Genomic DNA, 20,065 nt, shown 5'->3' with positions numbered 1-20,065 from the left:
GGCGGCCGCCTCAATCAATGCATTCAGCTCCTGGCTGCCCCTGTTCCATACACACATTCATCCCCCCACCATGATGCCTGGAGATAGTGACGGGTTCGCCAGTCCCTACCATCAGCCATGCTGCATTATCTCAGGGGCGTGCACAGGTGTATATTCCGGTTATGTCTGCGCATGCATCGCCCACGTATGGCTGTGTCCTAGCACACTATCAGACCCATCATCCACACAGGCCTGTTGAAATGAAAATACTTATTTTTTTATCCATTCATTTCGCCTAATCCCCATGAATAGTGTCCTAAGCAGCTGCCTACTGCTCCTATCCTACACACCTCCCATCCGCCCTGCTGATGTCAGCCATAACACTGAAACCTAATGTGTTACTGAGACAGTTCGGACCCACTGAGACATGGACTCCACAAGACCTCTAAAGATGGCCACTGCTTTCAAGGCCTTCATGGCATTAGGTGCGGCCTCCATGGATCAGATGTGTATCAATGACCTCAGCAGCCATCACCATGTCACCAAGTCAGATTCCTTAGGGGACTCTGGTAGGCGCTGATTTCCTTCATACCAGGGACACCCCACAAGACCAGCCATTTTGGAGACACTTGGGGTCATTTATCAAACTGGTGTAAAGTAGAATTGGCTTAGTCGCCCATAGCAACCAATCAGATTCCAACTTTCATTTTCCAAAGGAGCTGTCCAACATGAAAGGAGGAATCTTATTGGTTGCTATGGGCAAATAGGCCAGTTCAACTTTACATCAGTTTGATAAATGACCCCAACTGTGACCAGTCGTCTTGGTCAGTGATTTTAATGTTATGGCTAAATGGTCTGTGTATCTGAGGTAATGTTATGGCTGAACAGCGTGTGTATCTGAGGTAATGTTATGGCTAAATGGTCTGTGTATCTGAGGTAATGTTATGGCTGAACAGCGTGTGTATCTGAGTTAATGTTACTGCTGAACGGCGAGGGTATCTGAGGTAATGTTATGGCTGAACAGCGTGTGTATCTGAGGTAATGTTATGGCTGAACAGCGTGTGTATCTGAGGTAATGTTACTGCTGAACAGCGTGTGTATCTGAGGTAATGTTATGGCTGAATGGTCTGTGTATCTGAGGTAATGTTATGGCTGAACAGCGTGTGTATCTGAGGTAATGTTATGGCTGAACAGCGTGTGTATCTGAGGTAATGTTATGGCTGAACAGCGTGTGTATCTGAGGTAATGTTACTGCTGAACAGCGTGTGTATCTGAGGTAATGTTACTGCTGAACAGCGTGTGTATCTGAGGTAATGTTATGGCTGAACAGCGTGTGTATCTGAGGTAATGTTACTGCTGAACAGTGTGTGTATCTGAGGTAATGTTACTGCTGAACAGCGAGGGTATCTGAGGTAATGTTACTGCTGAACGGCGAGGGTATCTGAGGTAATGTTACTGCTGAACGGCGAGGGTATCTGAGGTAATGTTACTGCTGAACGGCGAGGGTATCTGAGGTAATGTTACTGCTGAACGGCGTGTGTATCTGAGGTAATGTTACTGCTGAACAGCGAGGGTATCTGAGGTAATGTTACTGCTCAACAGCGTGTGTATCTGAGGTAATGTTACTGCTGAACGGCGAGGGTATCTGAGGTAATGTTACTGCTGAACGGCGTGTGTATCTGAGGTAATGTTACTGCTGAACGGCGAGGGTATCTGAGGTAATGTTCTGGCTGATCAGGCTGTGATTTTTCTTTGATAAATGTAGCCATTGACATCCGCGTATTCATTTATCATATTGTGCAGGATGTTTTTTTTTTTATCTGTTTCTGTGATTTTTGATTAGTCTGTAGCATTTTTGTGCACTGTTGCCCCTCCTATCAAACATGCGGCCTTGAATAGGTGATAAATACAGCTGTGCGGGCGCCCATGATTAGGTGGTACATATCGCTGTGCGGGCGCCCATGATTAGGTGGTACATATCGCTGTGGGGGCTCCCATGATTAGGTGGTACATATAGCTGTGCGGGCGCCCATGATTAGGTGGTACATATAGCTGTGCGGACCCCCATGATTAGGGGGTACATATCGCTGTGGGGGCTCCCATGATTAGGTGGTACATATAGCTGTGCGGGCGCCCATGATTAGGTGGTACATATAGCTGTGCGGGTGCCCATGATTAGGTGGTACATATCGCTGTGCGGGCGCCCATGATTAGGTGGTACATATAGCTGTGCGGACCCCCATGATTAGGGGGTACATATCGCTGTGCGGGCGCCCATGATTAGGTGGTACATATAGGTGTGCGGGTTCCCATGATTAGGTGGTACATATCACTGTGCGGGTGCCCATGATTAGGTGGTACATATAGCTGTGCGGGCGCCCATGATTAGGTGGTACATATCGCTGTGCGGGCGCCCATGATTAGGTGGTACATATCGCTGTGCGGGCGCCCACGATTAGGTGGTACATATAGCTGTGCGGACCCCCATGATTAGGTGGTACATATAGCTGTGCGGGCGCCCATGATTAGGGGGTACATATAGCTGTGCGGGTGTCCATGATTAGGTGGTACATATAGCTGTGCGGGCGCCCATGATTAGGTGGTACATATAGCTGTGCGGGCGCCCATGATTAGGTGGTACATATAGCTGTGCGGGCGCCCATGATTAGGTGGTACATATAGCTGTGCGGGCGCCCATGATTAGGGGGTACATATAGCTGTGCGGGCGCCCATGATTAGGTGGTACATATAGCTGTGCGGGCGCCCATGATTAGGTGGTACATATCGCTGTGCGGGCGCCCATGATTAGGTGGTACATATTGCTGTGCGGGCGCCCATGATTAGGTGGTACATATAGCTGTGCGGGTGCCCATGATTAGGTGGTACATATAGCTGTGCGGGCGCCCATGATTAGGGGGTACATATCGCTGTGCGGGCGCCCATGATTAGGTGGTACATATCGCTGTGCGGGTGCCCATGATTAGGTGGCACATATAGCTGTGCGGGTGCCCATGATTAGGTGGTACATATAGCTGTGCGGGTGCCCATGATTAGGTGGTACATATCGCTGTGCGGGCGCCCATGATTAGGTGGTACATATAGCTGTGCGGGCGCCCATGATTAGGTGGTACATATCGCTGTGCGGGCGCCCATGATTAGGTGGTACATATCGCTGTGGGGGCTCCCATGATTAGGTGGTACATATAGGTGTGCGGGCTCCCATGATTAGGTGGTACATATCGCTGTGCGGGCGCCCATGATTAGGTGGTACATATCGCTGTGCGGGTGCCCATGATTAGGTGGTACATATCGCTGTGCGGGTGCCCATGATTAGGTGGTACATATCGCTGTGCGGGCGCCCATGATTAGGTGGTACATATAGCTGTGCGGGCGCCCATGATTAGGGGGTACATATCGCTGTGGGGGCGCCCATGATTAGGGGGTACATATCGCTGTGGGGGCTCCCATGATTAGGTGGTACATATAGCTGTGCGGGCGCCCATGATTAGGTGGTACATATCGCTGTGCGGGCGCCCATGATTAGGTGGTACATATCGCTGTGGGGGCTCCCATGATTAGGTGGTACATATAGGTGTGCGGGCTCCCATGATTAGGTGGTACATATCGCTGTGCGGGCGCCCATGATTAGGTGGTACATATCGCTGTGCGGGTGCCCATGATTAGGTGGTACATATCGCTGTGCGGGTGCCCATGATTAGGTGGTACATATCGCTGTGCGGGCGCCCATGATTAGGTGGTACATATAGCTGTGCGGGCGCCCATGATTAGGGGGTACATATCGCTGTGGGGGCGCCCATGATTAGGGGGTACATATCGCTGTGGGGGCTCCCATGATTAGGTGGTACATATAGCTGTGCGGGCGCCCATGATTAGGTGGTACATATAGCTGTGCGGGTGCCCATGATTAGGTGGTACATATCGCTGTGCGGGCGCCCATGATTAGGTGGTACATATAGCTGTGCGGACCCCCATGATTAGGGGGTACATATCGCTGTGCGGGCGCCCATGATTAGGTGGTACATATAGGTGTGCGGGTTCCCATGATTAGGTGGTACATATCACTGTGCGGGTGCCCATGATTAGGTGGTACATATAGCTGTGCGGGCGCCCATGATTAGGTGGTACATATCGCTGTGCGGGCGCCCATGATTAGGTGGTACATATCGCTGTGCGGGCGCCCACGATTAGGTGGTACATATAGCTGTGCGGGCGCCCATGATTAGGTGGTACATATAGCTGTGCGGGCGCCCATGATTAGGGGGTACATATAGCTGTGCGGGCGCCCATGATTAGGTGGTACATATAGCTGTGCGGGCGCCCATGATTAGGTGGTACATATCGCTGTGCGGGCGCCCATGATTAGGTGGTACATATCGCTGTGGGGGCGCCCATGATTAGGTGGTACATATCGCTGTGCGGGCTCCCATGATTAGGGGGTACATATCGCTGTGCGGGCGCCCATGATTAGGTGGTACATATAGCTGTGCGGGCTCCCATGATTAGGTGGTACATATAGCTGTGCGGGTGCCCATGATTAGGTGGTACATATAGCTGTGCGGGCGCCCATGATTAGGTGGTACATATCGCTGTGCGGGCTCCAATGATTAGGTGGTAAATATCGCTGTGCGGGCGCCCATGATTAGGTGGTACATATCGCTGTGCGGGCGCCCATGATTAGATGGTACATATCGCTGTGCGGGCGCCCATGATTAGGTGGTACATATAGCTGTGCGGGCTCCCATGATTAGGTGGTACATATAGCTGTGCGGGCGCCCATGATTAGGTGGTACATATAGCTGTGCGGGCGCCCATGATTAGGTGGTACATATAGCTGTGCGGGCGCCCATGATTAGGTGGTACATATAGCTGTGCGGGCGCCCATGATTAGGGGGTACATATCGCTGTGCGGGCTCCAATGATTAGGTGGTAAATATTGCTGTGCGGGCGCCCATGATTAGGTGGTACATATCGCTGTGCGGGTGCCCATGATTAGGTGGTACATATAGCTGTGCGGGTGCCCATGATTAGGTGGTACATATCGCTGTGCGGGCGCCCATGATTAGGTGGTACATATAGCTGTGCGGGTGCCCATGATTAGGTGGTACATATAGCTGTGCGGGCGCCCATGATTAGGTGTTACATATCGCTGTGCGGGCGCCCATGATTAGGTGTTACATATCGCTGTGCGGGCGCCCATGATTAGCTGGTACATATAGCTGTGCGGGTGCCCATGATTAGGTGGTACATATCGCTGTGCGGGTGCCCATGATTAGGTGGTACATATCGCTGTGCGGGCGCCCATGATTAGGTGGTACATATAGCTGTGCGGGCGCCCATGATTAGGGGGTACATATCGCTGTGCGGGCGCCCATGATTAGGTGGTACATATAGCTGTGCGGGCGCCCATGATTAGGGGGTACATATCGCTGTGGGGGCTCCCATGATTAGGTGGTACATATCGCTGTGGGGGCTCCCATGATTAGGTGGTACATATCGCTGTGGGGGCTCCCATGATTAGGTGGTACATATCGCTGTGCGGGCGCCCATGATTAGGTGGTACATATCGCTGTGCGGGTGCCCATGATTAGGTGGTACATATAGCTGTGCGGGCGCCCATGATTAGGTGGTACATATCGCTGTGCGGGCGCCCATGATTAGGTGGTACATATCGCTGTGGGGGCTCCCATGATTAGGTGGTACATATAGGTGTGCGGGCTCCCATGATTAGGTGGTACATATCGCTGTGCGGGCGCCCATGATTAGGTGGTACATATCGCTGTGCGGGTGCCCATGATTAGGTGGTACATATCGCTGTGGGGGCTCCCATGATTAGATGGTACATATCGCTGTGCGGGCGCCCATGATTAGGGGGTACATATCGCTGTGGGGGCTCCCATGATTAGGTGGTACATATCGCTGTGGGGGCTCCCATGATTAGGTGGTACATATCGCTGTGCGGGCTCCCATGATTAGGTGGTACATATCGCTGTGCGGGCGCCCATGATTAGGTGGTACATATCGCTGTGCGGGTGCCCATGATTAGGTGGTACATATCGCTGTGCGGGCGCCCATGATTAGGTGGTACATATAGGTGTGCGGGCTCCCATGATTAGGTGGTACATATCGCTGTGCGGGCGCCCATGATTAGGTGGTACATATAGGTGTGCGGGCGCCCATGATTAGGTGGTACATATCGCTGTGCGGGTGCCCATGATTAGGTGGTACATATCGCTGTGCGGGCGCCCATGATTAGGTGGTACATATAGCTGTGCGGGCGCCCATGATTAGGTGGTACATATCGCTGTGCGGGCGCCCATGATTAGGTGGTACATATAGCTGTGCGGGCGCCCATGATTAGGGGGTACATATCGCTGTGGGGGCTCCCATGATTAGGTGGTACATATCGCTGTGGGGGCTCCCATGATTAGGTGGTACATATCGCTGTGGGGGCTCCCATGATTAGGTGGTACATATCGCTGTGCGGGCGCCCATGATTAGGTGGTACATATCACTGTGCGGGTGCCCATGATTAGGTGGTACATATAGCTGTGCGGGCGCCCATGATTAGGTGGTACATATCGCTGTGCGGGCGCCCATGATTAGGTGGTACATATCGCTGTGGGGGCTCCCATGATTAGGTGGTACATATCGCTGTGGGGGCTCCCATGATTAGGTGGTACATATCGCTGTGCGGGCGCCCATGATTAGGTGGTACATATCACTGTGCGGGTGCCCATGATTAGGTGGTACATATAGCTGTGCGGTCTCCTCCTCTCATCTGTTGCTGGATGCACACAGAGGTAACTATATGTGCAGGGTCTGCTCTCCTGAATGTAGATGCCCAACGGCATAGGCATAGGACCTACCTGACTGAGACCACTTTGGCGCGGGTAGGTGGGCACAGATGTGTTTTGATCAGAAAATATTGGCTGAGTCCATATACGATGTCTGCATTGATTGTGTTAGTGCGTTGTTATTATTATCTGTGATTTTCGCTCATTATCACATTGTGCAGGAGGTTTTGTGTGGTTTCTGACCAGGGTGTGGACCCCATTCCTGGAGGTTTTGTGTGGTTTCTGACCAGGGTGTGGACCCCATTGCTGTTACCTGGATCCTGTCTTCTGGCAGCTCTGTCTTCATGGCCAGCATCTCACGAGCATAGACATCAGGGTAATGTGCCTCATTGAAGGCTTTCTCCAGCTCCTCCAGCTGGTAAGAGGTGAAGATGGTCCTGGAAAAGAGGTGATAATGTCGTCATAACGGATATAGTATCTACCGCACGGTATGTTGGCGTCGGCCACGTCAACAGTCTGGACAGTCAGTACCCCAAAGGTCTGAAGACTAAATATACCCACCCAGTGGGACGCCCCCTCTGGCGGCCCCCGCGCTCATTACCTGTGCCGCCTCTTTTTGCGTTTCTTGTTCTGACTCAGGGATTTGGAAAGTTTCCGATCAGTTGACGAAATTTCTTCTGAGTCTGTAAAAAATTCAGAAAAAATGAGTAAAATGTTAAAAAAGGAGTTGACGACGGTACTGGGTAAGTTCACACTAAAGAAGGATTCATTGAAACGCTGCAAAAAACTACAAAGCAGTGAAGTAACGGAGGCTACTTTCACACTTGCGGCTGAGTGATCAGGCAAGCAGTTTCGTCGCCGAAACGTATGCCAACTGATGCATTGAAATGCCGAATCCGTCTTTCCAGTGTCATCCTGAAAAACGGATCTGGCATTTCTTTTTTTCACCTTTTTTTCGGTTTGCGCAGACCGGAAGGACGGATCCGGCATTCTGGTATTTTTAATGCCAGATCCGGCACTAGTACATTCCTATGGGAAAAAAAGGCATTCCGGCAAGTCTACAGTTTTTTTGGCCGGAGATAAAACCGTTGCGATATTATCTCCGCCCTGAACAGTCAAAAAGACTGAACTGAAGACGTCCTGTACGGATCACTCTCCATTCAGAATCCATGGGGATAAAACGGATCGGTTCCTTTCCGGTATTGAGCCCCTAGGACGGAACTTGGTGCCGGAAAAGAAAAACGCTAGTGTGAAAGTGCCGTAAGATAATATCTCTCTATAGATAAAAACGAGTTTCTGTCTGCTCTTTATGGACCGATCCACACAGGTAGATCAGGTGTCCGCGAAGGTCTCCGCTCTCTAGGACTTACTGTTCCTGACATATTCCCAAAATATGACCTGCATTAGCCAATAGAAGCCCCCAACTGCCATACACACGGTCACATGACCCTTATCAGCCAATAGAAGCTCGCAGGCCCTTAGTCTCCACATACACACAGTTTTACTACCCAGCCATATATCTTCACTGCTGTAGGTCAGCTTTAGGCTCGGGCTGCAGGACGACACATCGGGCACAACTACATGCGACATGCCGTTGTGTTGTCGCAGTCGCAGCACGTCACATGTCACAGTGCCACTCCATAGCCTGTCATTATAAAAACTGTTGCGCGACATTGGAATGACAAAATGTCGCATGACATGTCGTCATGTAGCCCTAGCCTTAAACGGGAGGTCACTGTTAAGGGGGCAGGGGCCGCTGCTGTGGAGGTCTCTGTTAAAGGGACGGCACTGTGGAGGTCACTGTTAAGGGGGCAGGGGCCACTGTTAAAGGGGCGGGCACTGTGGATGTTACTGCTAAGGGGGCAGGGGCCGCTATTAAAGGGGCAGCTGCTGTGGAGGTCACTGTTAAGTCAGCATGGTACTGTGAGGTCACTGTTAAGGAGCAGAGAACTGGAGGTCACTGTTAAGGGAACGGGGTACTGTGACAGCCACTGTTAAAGGGACGGGTGCTGTAGAGGTCTCTTTTAAGGGGGCAGGGAACAGTGGAGGTCACAGATAAGGGGATGGTCCCCTATAGAGGTCACTGTTAAGGGGGCGGACCCCTGAGGAGGTCAATGTCATTGGAGTGGGGTGCTGTGAAACTCACTGATAAATTAGCGGGCTGCTGTAAAGGTCAAATTTAAAGGTGATGTGCTGCTGTGGAGGTCATATTGTAAGGAGGAGGGGCACTGTGGGGGGGTCAGTGTTAAGGGGACGGGCTGCTGTAGAGGTCACAGTTATGGGGGATACTGTGGATATCTTTTAACGACACAGACAGAAACATTCAATGAAATAGATGAAATATACCCGTGCGAAGCAGTGTCCTTCTGCTAGTATATAATATAACGACCGCTGCCTGATATATAATATAACGACCGCTGCCTGGTATATAATATAACGACCGCTGCCTGGTATATAATATAACGACCGCTGCCTGATATATAATATAACGACCGCTGCCTGGTATATAATATAATAAACCGCTGCCTGCGTATATAATATAACGACCGCTGCCTGATATATAATATAACGACCGCTGCTTGATATATAATATAACGACCGCTGTCTGATATATAATATAACGACCGCTGCCTGATATATAATATAACAACCGCTGCCTGAGATATAATATAACGACCGCTGCCTGATATATAATATAACGACCGCTGCCTGGTATATAATATAATAAACCGCTGCCTGGTATATAATATAATAAACCGCTGCCTGCGTATATAATATAACGACCGCTGCCTGATATATAATATAACGACCGCTGCTTGATATATAATATAACGACCGCTGTCTGATATATAATATAACGACCGCTGCCTGATATATAATATAACAACCGCTGCCTGAGATATAATATAACGACCGCTGCCTGGTATATAATATAATAAACCGCTGCCTGGTATATAATATAATAAACCGCTGCCTGATATATAATATAACGACCGCTGCCTGATATATAATATAACGACCGCTGCCTGGTATATAATATAATAAACCGCTGCCTGCGTATATAATATAACGACCGCTGCCTGATATATAATATAACGACCGCTGCCTGAGATATAATATAACGACCGCTGCCTGAGATATAATATAACGACCGCTGCCTGGTATATAATATAATAAACCGCTGCCTGGTATATAATATAATAAACCGCTGCCTGGTATATAATATAATAAACCGCTGCCTGGTATATAATATAATAAACCGCTGCCTGCGTATATAATATAACGACCGCTGCCTGATATATAATATAACGACCGCTGCCTGATATATAATATAACGACCGCTGCCTGGTATATAATATAATAAACCGCTGCCTGATATATAATATAACGACCGCTGCCTGGTATATAATATAATAAACCGCTGCCTGATATATAATATAACGACCGCTGCCTGATATATAATATAACGACCGCTGCCTGATATATAATATAATGGCCGCTGTCTGATAAATAATATAACAACCACTGTCTGATATATAATAAAATGCCTGCTGAAAAATTCATATACTCATCATATATAATAATTCATATACATATCATATATAATACTGATAATTCATATACTCATCACATATAATACTGATAATTCATATACTCATCATATATAATACTGATAATTCATATACTCATCATATATAATACTGATAATTTATATACCCATGATATATAATACTGATAATTTATATACCCATGATATATAATACTGATAATTCATATACTCATCATATATAATACTGATAATTCATATACTCATCACATATAATACTGATAATTCATATACTCATCATATATAATAATTCATATACATTCATATACATATCATATATAATACTGATAATTCATGTACTCATCATATATAATACTGATAATTCATATACATATCATATATAATACTGATAATTCATATACTCATCACATATAATACTGATAATTCATATACTCATCATATATAATAATTCATATACATTCATATACATATCATATATAATACTGATAATTCATATACTCATCATATATAATACTGATAATTCATATACTCATCATATATAATACTGATAATTCATATACTCATCATATATAATACTGATAATTCATATACTCATCATATATAATACTGATATATCCTATACTTATCACATATAATACTGATAATTCATATACTCATCACATATAATACTGATAATTCATATACCCATGATATATAATACTGATAATTCATATACTCATCATATATAATACTGATAATTCATATACTCATAATATATAATACTGATAATTCATATACTCATAATATATAATACTGATAATTCATATACTCATCACATATAATACTGATAATTCATATATTCCTATATAATACTGATAATTCATATACTCATAATATATAATACTGATAATTCATATACTCATAATATATAATACTGATAATTCATATACTCATCACATATAATACTGATAATTCATATACTCATCATATATAATACTGATAATTCATATACTCATCATATATAATACTGATAATTCATATACTCATCATATATAATACTTATAATTCATATACTCATCACATATAATACTGATAATTTATATATTCCTATGTAATACTGATAATTCATATACCCATGATATATAATACTGATAATTCATATACTCATCACATATAATACTGATAATTCATATACTCATCACATATAATACTGATAATTCAAATACTCATCATATATAATACTAATAATTCATATACTCATCACATATAATACTGATAATTTATATATTCCTATATAATACTGATAATTCATATACCCATGATATATAATACTGATAATTCATATACTCATAATATATAATACTGATAATTCATATACACCTCATATATAATACTGATAATTCATATACTCATCACATATAATACTGATAATTCATATACTCATCATATATAATACTGATAATTCATATACTCATCACATATAATACTGATAATTCATATACTCATCACATATAATACTGATAATTTATATATTTCTATATAATACTGATAATTCATATACCCATGATATATAATACTGATAATTCATATACTCATAATATATAATACTAATAATTCATATACTCATCACATATAATACTGATAATTTATATATTCCTATATAATACTGATAATTCATATACCCATGATATATAATACTGATAATTCATATACTCATCATATATAATACTGGTAATTCATATATTCCTATATAATACTGACAATTAATATACTCATCACATATAATACTGATAATTCATATATTTCTATATAATACTGATAATTTATATATTCCTATATAATACTGATAATTCATATACTAATCACATATAATACTGATAATTTATATCTTCCTATATAATACTGATAATTCTTATACTCATCATATATAATACTGATAATTCATATATTCCTATATAATACTGATAATTCATATATTCATCATATATAATACTGATAATTCATATATTTCTATATAATACTGATAATTTATATATTCCTATAGAATACTGATAATTCATATACTCATCATATATAATACTGATAATTCATATACTAATCACATATAATACTGATAATTCATATATTCCTATATAATACTGATAATTCATATATTCATCATATATAATACTGATAATTCTTACTCATCATATATAATACTGATAATTCATATATTCCTATATAATACAGATAATTCATATACTCATAATATATAATACTGATAATTCATATACTCATAATATATAATACTGATAATTCATATACTCATCACATATAATACTGATAATTCATATACTCATCATATATAATACTGATAATTCATATACTCATATATAATACTGATAATTCATATACTCAACATATATAATACTAATAATTCATATACTCTGGATCTTTCTTAGCAGGGACCTGTAAATACAGAGATATCACTATCGGGGGGTGTAAAATAAAGATGATATCAATATGGGGGTGTAATACAGAGATGATTTCACTATCAGGGGTGTGGTATAGAGATGATATCATTATGGGGGTGTAGTATAGAGATAATATCAATATGAGGGGGGGGGTGTATTATATATAGATGGATATTATACCTTTGCTATTAACCCCCCCCCCCCCCCAGTATTATCTGTGTATTATATGTAGATAAATAATTATACCTCTGCTATTACCCCCCAGTATTATCTGTGTATTATAGGTAGATGGATAATTATACCTCTGCTATTACCCCCCAGTATTATCTGTGTATTATAGGTAGATGGATAATTATACCTCTGCTATTACCCCCCAGTATTATCTGTGTATTATAGGTAGATGGATAATTATACCTCTGCTATTACCCCAGTATTATCTGTGTATTATATGCAGATGGATAATTATACCTCTGCTATTACCCCAGTATTATCTGTGTATTATAGGTAGATGGATAATTATACCTCTGCTATTACCCCCCAGTATTATCTGTGTATTATAGGTAGATGGATAATTATACCTCTGCTATTACCCCCCAGTATTATCTGTGTATTATAGGTAGATGGATAATTATAAGTAAAACAATTAGACCAGGCACTCAAATATATGGTCAAAAAATGAGAAAAATTTAATTAAGCTCCCTAAAATAGCGTTAATTCATAAATGTAGCAGTATGAAGATCGCATATAACATAATTATACCTCTGCTATTATCCCAGTATTATCTGTGTTTTATAAGTAGATGGATAATTATACCTCTGCTATTACCCCCAGTATTATCTGTGTATTATAGGTAGATGGAAAATTATACCTCTGCTATTACCCCAGTATTATCTGTGTATTATAGGTAGATGGATAATTATACCTCTGCTATTACCCCCAGTATTATCTGTGTATTATAGGTAGATGGATAATTATACCTCTGCTATTACCCCAGTATTATCTGTGTATTATATGCAGATGGATAATTATACCTCTGCTATTACCCCAGTATTATCTGTGTATTATAGGTAGATGGATAATTATACCTCTGCTATTACCCCCCAGTATTATCTGTGTTTTATAAGTAGATGGATAATTATACCTCTGCTATTACCCCCAGTATTATCTGTGTATTATAGGTAGATGGATAATTATACCTCTGCTATTACCCCAGTATTATCTGTGTATTATAGGTAGATGGATAATTATACCTCTGCTATTACCCCCAGTATTATCTGTGTATTATAGGTAGATGGATAATTATACCTCTGCTATTACCCCAGTATTATCTGTGTATTATATGCAGATGGATAATTATACCTCTGCTATTACCCCAGTATTATCTGTGTATTATAGGTAGATGGATAATTATACCTCTGCTATTACCCCCCAGTATTATCTGTGTATTATAGGTAGATGGATAATTATACCTCTGCTATTACCCCCCAGTATTATCTGTGTATTATAGGTAGATGGATAATTATAAGTAAAACAATTAGACCAGGCACTCAAATATATGGTCAAAAAATGAGAAAAATTTAATTAAGCTCCCTAAAATAGCGTTAATTCATAAATGTAGCAGTATGAAGATCGCATATAACATAATTATACCTCTGCTATTATCCCAGTATTATCTGTGTTTTATAAGTAGATGGATAATTATACCTCTGCTATTACCCCCAGTATTATCTGTGTATTATAGGTAGATGGAAAATTATACCTCTGCTATTACCCCAGTATTATCTGTGTATTATAGGTAGATGGATAATTATACCTCTGCTATTACCCCCAGTATTATCTGTGTATTATAGGTAGATGGATAATTATACCTCTGCTATTACCCCAGTATTATCTGTGTATTATATGCAGATGGATAATTATACCTCTGCTATTACCCCAGTATTATCTGTGTATTATAGGTAGATGGATAATTATACCTCTGCTATTACCCCCCAGTATTATCTGTGTTTTATAAGTAGATGGATAATTATACCTCTGCTATTACCCCCAGTATTATCTGTGTATTATAGGTAGATGGATAATTATACCTCTGCTATTACCCCAGTATTATCTGTGTATTATAGGTAGATGGATAATTATACCTCTGCTATTACCCCCAGTATTATCTGTGTATTATAGGTAGATGGATAATTATACCTCTGCTATTATCCCAGTATTATCTGTGTTTTATAAGTAGATGGATAATTATACCTCTGCTATTACCCCCAGTATTATCTGTGTATTATATGCAGATGGATATTTTACCTCTGCTATTACCCCCCAGTATTATCTGTGTATTATATGTAGATAAATAATTATACCTCTGCTATTACCCCCCAGTATTATCTGTGTATTATATGTAGATGGATATTTTACCTCTGCTATTACCCCCCAGTATTATCTGTGTATTATAGGTAGATGGATAATTATACCTCTGCTATTACCCCCAGTATTATCTGTGTATTATAGGTAGATGGATATTATATCTCTGCTATTACCCCCCAGTATTATCTGTGTATTATAGGTAGATGGATAATTATACCTCTGCTATTACCCCCCAGTATTATCTGTGTATTATAGGTAGATGGATAATTATACCTCTGCTATTACCCCCAGTATTATCTGTGTATTATAGGTAGATGGATAATTATACCTCTGCTATTACCCCCCAGTATTATCTGTGTATTATAGGTAGATGGATATTACATATCTGCTATTACCCCCAGTATTATCTGTGTATTATAGGTAGATGGATAGTATACCTCTGCTATTACCCCCAGTATTATCTGTGTATTATAGGTAGATGGATAATTATACCTCTGCTATTACCCCCAGTATTATCTGTGTATTATAGGTAGATGGATATTACATATCTGCTATTACCCCCAGTATTATCTGTGTATTATAGGTAGATGGATATTATACCTCTGCTATTACCCCCCAGTATTATCTGTGTATTATAGGTAGATGGATAATTATACCTCTGCTATTACCCCCCAGTATTATCTGTGTATTATAGGTAGATGGATATTACATATCTGCTATTACCCCCCAGTATTATCTGTGTATTATAGGTAGATGGATAGTATACCTCTGCTATTACCCCCCAGTATTATCTGTGTATTATAGGTAGATGGATATTACATATCTGCTATTACCCCCAATATTATCTGTGTATTATAGGTAGATGGATAATTATACCTCTGCTATTACCCCCAATATTATCTGTGTATTATATGTAGATGGATAATTATACCTCTGCTATTACCCCCAGTATTATCTGTGTATTATAGGTAGATGGATATTATACCTCTGCTATTACCCCCAGTATTTTCTGTGTATTATAGGTAGATGGATAATTATACCTCTGCTATTACCCCCCAGTATTATATGTGTATTATAGGTAGATGGATATTACATATCTGCTATTACCCCCAGTATTATCTGTGTATTATAGGTAGATGGATATTACATATCTGCTATTACCCCCAGTATTATCTGTGTATTATAGGTAGATGGATAATTATACCTCTGCTATTACCCCCCAGTATTATATGTGTATTATAGGTAGATGGATATTACATATCTGCCATTACCCCCCAGTATTATCTGTGTATTATAGGTAGATGGATATTACATATCTGCCATTACCCCCCAGTATTATCTGTGTATTATAGGTAGATGGATATTACATATCTGCTATTACCCCCAGTATTATCTGTGTATTATAGATAGATGGATATTATATATCTGCTATTACCCCCAGTATTATCTGTGTATTATAGGTAGATGGATATTACATATCTGCTATTACCCCCCAGTATTATCTGTTTATTATAGGTAGATGGATATTATACCTCTGCTATTACCCCCAGTATTATCTGTGTATTATAGGTAGATGGATATTATACCTCTGCTATTACCCCCAGTATTATCTGTGTATTATAGGTAGATGGATAATTATACCTCTGCTATTACCCCCCAGTATTATATGTGTATTATAGGTAGATGGATATTACATATCTGCTATTACCCCCAGTATTATCTGTGTATTATAGGTAGATGGATATTACATATCTGCTATTACCCCCAGTATTATCTGTGTATTATAGGTAGATGGATAATTATACCTCTGCTATTACCCCCCAGTATTATCTGTGTATTATAGGTAGATGGATATTACATATCTGCTATTACCCCCAGTATTATCTGTGTATTATAGGTAGATGGATAGTATACCTCTGCTATTACCCCCAGTATTATCTGTGTATTATAGGTAGATGGATAATTATACCTCTGCTATTACCCCCAGTATTATCTGTGTATTATAGGTAGATGGATATTACATATCTGCTATTACCCCCAGTATTATCTGTGTATTATAGGTAGATGGATATTATACCTCTGCTATTACCCCCCAGTATTATCTGTGTATTATAGGTAGATGGATAATTATACCTCTGCTATTACCCCCCAGTATTATCTGTGTATTATAGGTAGATGGATATTACATATCTGCTATTACCCCCCAGTATTATCTGTGTATTATAGGTAGATGGATAGTATACCTCTGCTATTACCCCCCAGTATTATCTGTGTATTATAGGTAGATGGATATTACATATCTGCTATTACCCCCAATATTATCTGTGTATTATAGGTAGATGGATAATTATACCTCTGCTATTACCCCCAATATTATCTGTGTATTATATGTAGATGGATAATTATACCTCTGCTATTACCCCCAGTATTATCTGTGTATTATAGGTAGATGGATATTATACCTCTGCTATTACCCCCAGTATTTTCTGTGTATTATAGGTAGATGGATAATTATACCTCTGCTATTACCCCCCAGTATTATATGTGTATTATAGGTAGATGGATATTACATATCTGCTATTACCCCCAGTATTATCTGTGTATTATAGGTAGATGGATATTACATATCTGCTATTACCCCCAGTATTATCTGTGTATTATAGGTAGATGGATAATTATACCTCTGCTATTACCCCCCAGTATTATATGTGTATTATAGGTAGATGGATATTACATATCTGCCATTACCCCCCAGTATTATCTGTGTATTATAGGTAGATGGATATTACATATCTGCCATTACCCCCCAGTATTATCTGTGTATTATAGGTAGATGGATATTACATATCTGCTATTACCCCCAGTATTATCTGTGTATTATAGATAGATGGATATTATATATCTGCTATTACCCCCAGTATTATCTGTGTATTATAGGTAGATGGATATTACATATCTGCTATTACCCCCCAGTATTATCTGTTTATTATAGGTAGATGGATATTATACCTCTGCTATTACCCCCAGTATTATCTGTGTATTATAGGTAGATGGATATTATACCTCTGCTATTACCCCCAGTATTATCTGTGTATTATAGGTAGATGGATAATTATACCTCTGCTATTACCCCCCAGTATTATATGTGTATTATAGGTAGATGGATATTACATATCTGCTATTACCCCCAGTATTATCTGTGTATTATAGGTAGATGGATATTACATATCTGCTATTACCCCCAGTATTATCTGTGTATTATAGGTAGATGGATAATTATACCTCTGCTATTACCCCCCAGTATTATATGTGTATTATAGGTAGATGGATATTACATATCTGCCATTACCCCCCAGTATTATCTGTGTATTATAGGTCGATGGATATTACATATCTTCCATTACCCCCCAGTATTATCTGTGTATTATAGGTCGATGGATATTACATATCTGCCATTACCCCCCAGTATTATCTGTGTATTATAGGTAGATGGATATTACATATCTGCCATTACCCCCCAGTATTATCTGTGTATTATAGGTAGATGGATATTACATATCTGCTATTACCCCCAGTATTATCTGTGTATTATAGATAGATGGATATTATATATCTGCTATTACCCCCAGTATTATCTGTGTATTATAGGTAGATGGATATTACATATCTGCTATTACCCCCCAGTATTATCTGTTTATTATAGGTAGATGGATATTATACCTCTGCTATTACCCCCAGTATTATCTGTGTATTATAGGTAGATGGATAATTATACCTCTGCTATTACCCCCCAGTATTATCTGTGTATTATAGGTAGATGGATATTACATATCTGCTATTACCCCCAGTATTATCTGTGTATTATAGGTAGATGGATATTACATATCTGCTATTACCCCCCAGTATTATCTGTGTATTATAGGTAGATGGATATTACATATCTGCTATTACCCCCCAGTATTATCTGTGTATTATAGGTAGATGGATATTACATATCTGCTATTACCCCCCAGTATTATCTGTGTATTATAGGTAGATGGATAGTATACCTCTGCTATTACCCCCAGTATTATCTGTGTATTATAGGTAGATGGATATTACATATCTGCTATTACCCCCCAGTATTATCTGTGTATTATAGGTAGATGGATAGTATACCTCTGCTATTACCCCCCAGTATTATCTGTGTATTATAGGTAGATGGATAGTATACCTCTGCTATTACCCCCCAGTATTATCTGTGTATTATAGGTAGATGGATAGTATACCTCTGCTATTACCCCCCAGTATTATCTGTGTATTATAGGTAGATGGATAGTATACCTCTGCTATTACCCCCAGTATTATCTGTGTATTATAGGTAGATGGATAGTATACCTCTGCTATTACCCCCAGTATTATCTGTGTATTATAGGTAGATGGATAGTATACCTCTTCTATTAATCCCTGGGTATTATACTAAATGTCCGATATTAACCCCTGAAGAGCAGATGTGTGTTAGGAATGCTGGATCTTATAACTGCATCTCTGTGGCAGTGATTTGTTCTTGACCTGTTGCCCCATCTCACCTGAGCTGCAGGTGCTTCTTCCCTCCTGGGGCCCCGGGCTCCTGCCCCCCAGATTCCTTCTGACCCCCTGGCGCTCCCCCAGTAAGAGTCCAGGCTGAGTGTAGAAAGCAGGAATGCCGCCGGCTCCCAGGAGCCCCAGGCTGGAGCGCGCAGCCAGAAGATGGGCCCCTGGAGGCAGCTGACGGGTGTGGTCCCTTGGTGGAGTCGCGGGATCCTTGTTGAGACCCAAAATCTCCTGTATCCCAAAACCAGTGCTCCTGGGGGCGGCGGGGGGCCCCTCTCTCCCAGTCATCATTCCAGTCAGCTCCCGGAGCTCAGTCCTGTCCTTTATATTCACCC

At 41.0% G+C, this 20,065-nt stretch overlaps 1 protein-coding gene across 1 annotated transcript in view; it reads right to left on the bottom strand.

The window, feature by feature from the left end:
• The window catches only part of VSX2 (visual system homeobox 2), a 31,296-nt gene extending 11,278 nt beyond the window's left edge, over nucleotides 1–20,018 (bottom strand). The window contains exons 1-3 of the mRNA XM_040412347.1: nucleotides 19,727–20,018; nucleotides 7,396–7,477; nucleotides 7,108–7,231 (exon numbers count right to left, since the gene is read on the bottom strand). Of these exons, the coding sequence (XP_040268281.1) occupies nucleotides 7,108–7,231; nucleotides 7,396–7,477; nucleotides 19,727–20,018 (498 nt within the window). The remainder of the gene's footprint in view (nucleotides 1–7,107; nucleotides 7,232–7,395; nucleotides 7,478–19,726) is intronic.
• Nucleotides 20,019–20,065: the final 47 nt, after the last annotated feature.

The sequence above is a fragment of the Bufo bufo genome, chromosome 11 (genome assembly GCF_905171765.1).
Source record: "Bufo bufo chromosome 11, aBufBuf1.1, whole genome shotgun sequence".
NCBI lineage: Eukaryota > Metazoa > Chordata > Amphibia > Anura > Bufonidae > Bufo > Bufo bufo.
The sequence above is the reverse complement of the archived record's forward strand: the minus strand, read 5'-3'. Positions and strand labels throughout refer to the sequence as shown.